General features: G+C 38.0%; 1 protein-coding gene across 4 annotated transcripts in view; it reads right to left on the bottom strand.

Annotated features, from left to right (window-relative positions):
- Positions 1 to 3,224: 3,224 nt before the first annotated feature.
- OGDHL (oxoglutarate dehydrogenase L) overlaps positions 3,225 to 7,250 on the bottom strand; it is a 344,487-nt gene continuing 340,461 nt past the window's right edge. For all 4 annotated transcript variants that reach the window (XM_077454880.1, XM_077454883.1, XM_077454884.1 and 1 more), the window contains 2 exons: positions 4,934 to 5,088; positions 3,225 to 3,814 (listed from right to left, as the gene is read on the bottom strand). In XM_077454880.1, coding sequence (XP_077311006.1) covers positions 3,691 to 3,814; positions 4,934 to 5,088 — 279 coding nt within the window. In that variant the 3' untranslated portion in view covers positions 3,225 to 3,690. The remainder of the gene's footprint in view (positions 3,815 to 4,933; positions 5,089 to 7,250) is intronic.

The following is a 7,250-nucleotide window of genomic DNA, read 5'->3' as shown; positions in this document are numbered from 1 at the left end:
TACACTTTAAGAAATGCATTACAGTATATAATTCCTCTTAGCAAATCAGAATAATAAGCTTGTGAAAAACAAGGCAATTCTACTAATTAGTGCTGTACATTCCATCCATGTAATTTCTCAATCTCACTGCCTGCACAAATAATGCAATTTGAGCCATCACTAATAGCCTACTTCAGAACCTCTAAAGTTCAGATTCCATAAAGCCATGCTAGAGAGGTTATTTATCATCACAGCTATTAAATGAGTGGATCATCTGTACAAATGGACAGTATTGCTTGATTATGGAGGCTTTAATCAAACATGATGCAAAATAAAAAAAATTATTTTGTACTTATTAAAGCACAATTCCACATAAGTGTACAATTTACAGTTGTTGAACTTTTTTCAGTTGAACTTGGTGCCTTCACTATATATTTTTTCTATTTCACTATTTTGTCTGCAAAAGTTGTGCTGACAAGGGAAATACCATCTACAGATTTTTAATGAAAGGAATACTGTGTGGAAATGTGTAGGTCAGAATTGCTGTTTAGTGGTCTTTTGCGGCAACGCTTTCTCAAACACTGATCTGGAAAAGGTATGTAACAAGTAAACATATATGAAAATTAGCTATGGTAAGCAAGGCAGGCATTTTTAGGAGGAAATCCAAGGCAGCTGATGCATTTCTCTTTGTACAGAATACTTATAATTTTATTTTAACTTCAGACACTTCAATTTATCACCAGCTTGAGTGTTCTCTGAAGCTGGAACTGGAAGTCGGAAAACATCATGGGGCTGTTCCAGACTATACAAGTCATTTAAGGAATACATTTGCAAATAGCCAGGATCTTAGACCTTTGGTAAATATAAAGACATGGTTAAAGAAACCCTGTCACATAATTTAAAACTCCCAAGCTGGTACATACCTGTAAAGAGCAAACGTACACACCTCGTATCATGGAAGAGAGCAGGAGTGTAAATTTTTCTGTGGAATTCAGGGGATGATTTCTCAGGATCAGGACAGTGTTCAGTGGCATGGGCAGCAGGGTATTTAATTTCTTCATCAGTCCACTTGATTGACCCATCCACCCTTATATTATGTATGAGATATTTGTCAGATGTATCCAGGCTCAGATACCCATACCCAATTACAAGCTCGGTGTGTGGCTACATGTGACAAAAGTGGCGGCCGCCGTTAGATTGTCAATACTCTGCAACTGTTATTCCAGCAACAAGAACCTGCTGATCTTTTCTGCTGGAATACATTGTATGTGGCTAAACAGCCATGTAAAGGAGGCCTAATACTCTGGAATTTACATTGCACACACCTAGGCACATGCATGCAAGAGGTCATAAAAGAAGGATGGAGGAGGTAAGGCTATACAATACAATACAATGTATAACAAACGCCCATCAACTTGGTTGGATTGTTCCATTCATTATGTTTGCTGTAGGACAAGCATGGTGCCAGCTGTGTGATGTTCTTGCATATTTATGTACTAATTTAAAGTACTTCACAGAATATACTGCTACCTAGTGTCTAAGGCCAGCTTAAATCCGATGTTCAGGAAGCAGTATTTTGATGTAAAGTGAACCTGTAGCAAAGTCCCAGTTGAGTTTCAGAGAAACAACCATAATTGTATGAAAAGTCACCGAGATATAGACACATTCTGACACGCAGCATGTTTGTGTGCTCCCTCTTCATTTGCATGAGACTGTAGGGAGCCCTAAGCCATGAAGGTAAAACTCTAAATTCATTGTTTCTCTAGACATGTAAATCTCCACAGTAACAACAAGAAAAATAAAGATACTGGGGATGCTGGAACTCGTATAACTCCCCATTCTTCTCTTCTCCATAAATAAAACCCCTGATGTATTCATAAAGAGAACCTGGGCATGTTAGTCTCTTTGTGGTAGCAATAAAGTTAAATAAAAAAATAAAAATAAATGTACAAAAAATTAGGGCCTGTGTTCCAACAGAATTGGCGACCTGTCAGATCAAGTAACAGAAGTGACGTTCCGCCAGCTGCCCATGCGTCCACCACTACCAGGTTTGCTCCTCTGACAGAACACCTGCAGTTAGAAGAGGGTTTCGGACATCTTAGTATACCCAGCTATATCTTGAATTTCACAGTAATTTTAGCAATAAAGTGAGCTTATATAAATAAAGTGTATTGACATCTGTGATACTGTTTGGATGTTGTTAAAGCCTAAAGGTTTAGCGCTGAGCAGTGCGGGGTGTACCAACATGGCCTCTGCCACGTTCCTACTGCTGGCGTTCAGCTGCTTTTGAAATGCAACATCCAAACAGCATCACAGATGTCAACATACTATATTTCTATACGGTCACTTTATTGCTAAAATTACTGTGAAATTCAAGCTGTAGATGGGTGTACTAAGATGTCTGCTGCCGCTTCTACTCACTGCAGGTATTCTGTCAGGTGAGCAAACTTGGTAGTCGTGGACGCATGCACAACGCATGCACAGCTGACGGAGCATCACTTCCGTTACCGAATCTGACAGGTCACCAATTCTGACAGAACACCTGCATGTTTATGTGAACAGAAATTGTGTCATCACTGCAAACTTTGAAGAGCAATAATTCTAGGGCCATACTTCATAATTAACGCTACACTGATGACCTTTATAGGTGACGCTTAGGTATGGTAGCTTTTCACAAATACACAGGCGCCTGTGATTTTGAATCTTGACATGTATGATATCCATTTACTCAGCACAACCCCATCTTTTATATTTTACAAAACAATTGGGTATTATAATTTGTGTTTACTAAAATGAATTATAATGTATTTTTTACTGAAAGTATGCGTTTGCTAAACAGCTGTGCAAAACAAAAAATTGCAATTGCCATAAAATTATTCCACAGGACCTCTGCTTTCAGAAAATATGCAATTGTTCCAAGTAATTTTCTACATATCAGTATTACATTGTATATACCTGCATGTTGCGGTCGCTCAGGTGCTTATCTAATAGTTTCTTGAAACAATCGATGCGCCCCCCCCCCCCCCGCTGAGACCACCGCCTGTGGAAGGGAATCCCATATCCGTGCCGCTCTTACAGTAAAGAACCCTTTATTGGGTTATTGCACACTTACATTTCTTGTTGTATTCTTTATAAAGTCTGAATGTTGATGATGATCCCTCAACCTTGTATTTTTTGATTAACATGTGAAAAATATTTAAAAAACTGCCCCTGACAGTAGTTAAGCAGTACAAAACTCAAACAGGTTAGTTCAATTAAATATTTATTGAATGGATTTTCTGTTTATTTTTACTATTAAAAAAAAAAAAAAACTAGAGAAAAGAAATTGGTAACAAAAATTGAGCTCTACTTGTGACCAATCAGGTTTTCTTATTCCCTGAGAAAGTAAAAAGGAATCTGCTTGGTCATTATAAGCAATAGGCTCAGATTGAGTTCACAATTTCCTTTTCTGTGTTTAATACACAGGCTCCTAGGTAATAAATTACATTGATGGTTTCTGAATGAAGGAACCATAGGGTCAGGATTTTTTCAAGTTTAATAATATGGATTCTGAACAATAACCACAATTCAGATTAATTCTATGTTTGCAAAGTAACACAATCTACCAGAGAAAAAAGCTTTAATACAGATTTAGAGGTATTTAGCATATTATTAATAATACAAAGCTATGTTAAAATTGTAGTGGAATTTAGTTTCTCTGTATATATAGCATCAAAATGTCTTTCCTTCAAAGGAGCGCAGGTTAAAAGCAGTCTCCAAAAACCTCCTTAGTTCCACAAGGTGAGTGTTTTTATTACCTGTAGCTGGAGCTGCTGCAGGCTCTCGGCCAGCATACCTAAGAGTAGAGAGGGTGATCAATGCATTAATTTAAATTCGTTTTTCTATAAAACCAACACATCCCTTTCAAGTATACATACACGGTTAATCTCCTCATTGCCTTAAGTAAACTTCACAGATCTTTCCCCATGCACATGTGCTGGAAAGCACTGACAGAAATGTGGATAGTGTGGAGAATGGAGATAAACATCCATTTCCCTAATGATTTTTGTCTTGATAAGTAACTCACTACACCCTTTACTGTTCATATTCCCTACTTTGGATCTCTGTATAGTTAAAGCAGCTTCATTAACCATGCCACATAAAATAAATCAGCAAACATATTTCTCCTCCCCACCCAGCCCTGCTCTCTTGAATGGCAGCAACTCCAACCAGGAGCCTTGCCATCTGTCAAAACCCCAGGTGTTGGACTTAAGAAACACCTCCCACAATGAGCAAATGGGATGGAATACAGGCTGTGCGGTCTTGTGAACATACCTATCAACTTTTTGAGATGGGAATGAGGGACACCTATTAGAAAAAGTATGCAGGCATAGGACACACCCCTTGCCAGGCCCCCTTAAAGGAGAACTGTACAAAAAAACAAGATTGGTTAAACCCACAAGTGTTTTTTTACCACCAATGTTCCTTTATACTGGCCTTTGAAATTTACAAATGCAGCAATTTAGGAATCGAAAGGTTAAAAGGTTTGTCCCACCATGAGGGACTAATGAGGAGGAATGAGGGACAGAGGGACATTGCTCCAAATTAGGGAGAGTCCCTCGAAATCAGGGACAGTTGGGCGCTATGCTTGTGAATAAAAGGTATTTTTTTTTATAAACAATGATGTTATCATATGAACAAAGTACTTACAGTCTTATATTGCACATACAGTATCCTCTAGCATTTTCACAAACACTTTAAGCTGAAAATTTTCATCTGCTATAGTTGGCAGTAAATAAGCTCTATAATGTTTGTGGTGTGTTGCAGTGTGGGTGTCTTGTCATTGTGAGTTTGAAGGACCTGCCTCTTGTTAAGAGTGTGAACCCAGATGGACACAAAAGTTGCAATTCAGATCATTATTACAAAATTATCTGAATGTAAAGTACGTAAAAGAAACATGATAGTAAAGAATTACCAAATTGGTCTTGCGTGATTCAGAATGGTGAGGAAACGTGGCTTAATGTAGTCATAGTAGCCCATATTTTTATGTTCCTCCTGGCACCACACCATTTCTGCGTTGCCATATTTCTCAACCTCTTCTTTAACCAAGTCAAATGGGAATGGTGATATCTGCAATGTAACCATTAGGGGAAAACTCTGAATAAGTTAAAAAGAAAATCATGATCTATCTACTAGACCTTCTATATCAACTAGCCGCATACAAGAATGATGTGTACTGCACATTGGCAACCAATTAGGCTCAAATATACTATAGAAAAAAACAGGTTGGATATTGCCATTTGAACATGACTCGTCGATATAAAGGCAATTCTTATGTAAGATATATAAATAAATAAAATTATATATAACGTCCAATATTAACAGCATTTTACGATGATATTTTAAACATTATATTTTTAATATTTAAAAGCAATTTTAGGATACATCAAACAAACAACTACAAGATGAATGAATAAATCACTTCACCCATAGAAACAACAGCGCATATTACTCTATAGAAGAAAAATTGTTCTGGTGCAAACTCTTATTCTACGGAAAACATATATATACTCCAAAAATAAATCATACAAAATTGTTATTGTCCATAATAACTATCCATATGTCCGGATTATTTTAAATAATCAAGATGGTTTCAGTGAGAAGGAACTGAAACAAAGTTATCTATTCCAGTCCATAGAAAGTATAAGAAACAAAACCGAAACAAAGTTTTCTATCACAGATCATAAGAGGTATACAATGCAATCCTTCCCCAACGTGACTAAACTTCCAGCAAAAAAACGCAGTGATCCCAAATTTGCTGGGGGGTAATCCCAAGCGTGAGGCGACCCCCTTTAGTTATATTCCCACCAGATCTGCCTGGTTACACGAGCCCTCAGACATCACTCCTCATCGGCTGGATCTCATCCGCTTCATGAGCGCCGGGTAACTCAAGATCCCGGAAAAAAGCAATTGCGGAAAACACACACAGCGCAATACTGTCTCGCAAAAACACAACCTATTTAAATGAAAAATATTGCACTCACAAAGAACAATCCTTTAAAAACATTGGTTCACTCAACGTGCATAGTTCTTTACAATAGTCTGGTGCAGGGAGAAATATTAGCATCAGCCGCTACAGGTTGTCACCATATGATAGCTCACGGTTTTAGCTGTGCGTCTTTTCCTCCCTCCTGTCAGTTCATCTATGCTGCTAACGTGTACTACCACCTTGACGCGTTTCGTCGTATTGACATCATCTGAGGTGAGATGTCAATACGACGAAACGCGTCAGGGTGGTAGTACACGTTAGCAGCATAGATGAACTGACAGGAGGGAGGAAAAGACGCACAGCTAAAACCGTGAGCTATCATATGGTGACAACCTGTAGCGGCTGATGCTAATATTTCTCCCTGCACCAGACTATTGTAAAGAACTATGCACGTTGAGTGAACCAATGTTTTTAAAGGATTGTTCTTTGTGAGTGCAATATTTTTCATTTAAATAGGTTGTGTTTTTGCGAGACAGTATTGCGCTGTGTGTGTTTTCCGCAATTGCTTTTTTCCGGGATCTTGAGTTACCCGGCGCTCATGAAGCGGATGAGATCCAGCCGATGAGGAGTGATGTCTGAGGGCTCGTGTAACCAGGCAGATCTGGTGGGAATATAACTAAAGGGGGTCGCCTCACGCTTGGGATTACCCCCAGCAAATTTGGGATCACTGCGTTTTTCTGCTGGAAGTTTAGTCACGTTGGGGAAGGATTGCATTGTATACCTCTTATGATCTGTGATAGAAAACTTTGTTTCGGTTTTGTTTCTTATACTTTCTATGGACTGGAATAGATAACTTTGTTTCAGTTTCTTCTCACTGAAACCATCTTGATTATTTAACATAATCCGGACATATGGATAGTTATTATGGACAATAACAATTTTGTATGATTTATTTTTGGAGTATATATATGTTTTCCGTAGAATAAGAGTTTGCACCAGAACAATTTTTCTTCTATAGAGTAATATGCGCTGTTTCTATGGGTGAAGTGATTTATTCATTCATCTTGTAGTTGTTTGACGTTTTCAATGGTTTTATTTATTTAATGCCTTTTAATACAGCTGCTTAAATTCCACAGCTCCCAGTTAGGAAGCACACCATTTAGTGCTAGCGCTTTTTGTTTGCTTGGTCAACGGGCAGAGGTTACCCAAAGCAAAGGTGTATAATTTTAGGATACAATTTTATCTACAGACAATATAACCACACTTGAGCTCATTAACAATAGTCAATCATTTACAAAAATAG

Source organism: Lithobates pipiens, unplaced genomic scaffold (genome assembly GCF_037356315.1).
Source record: "Lithobates pipiens isolate NorthernLeopardFrog02 unplaced genomic scaffold, aLitPip1_a1.2 Scaffold_25, whole genome shotgun sequence".
NCBI lineage: Eukaryota > Metazoa > Chordata > Amphibia > Anura > Ranidae > Lithobates > Lithobates pipiens.
The sequence above is the reverse complement of the archived record's forward strand: the minus strand, read 5'-3'. Positions and strand labels throughout refer to the sequence as shown.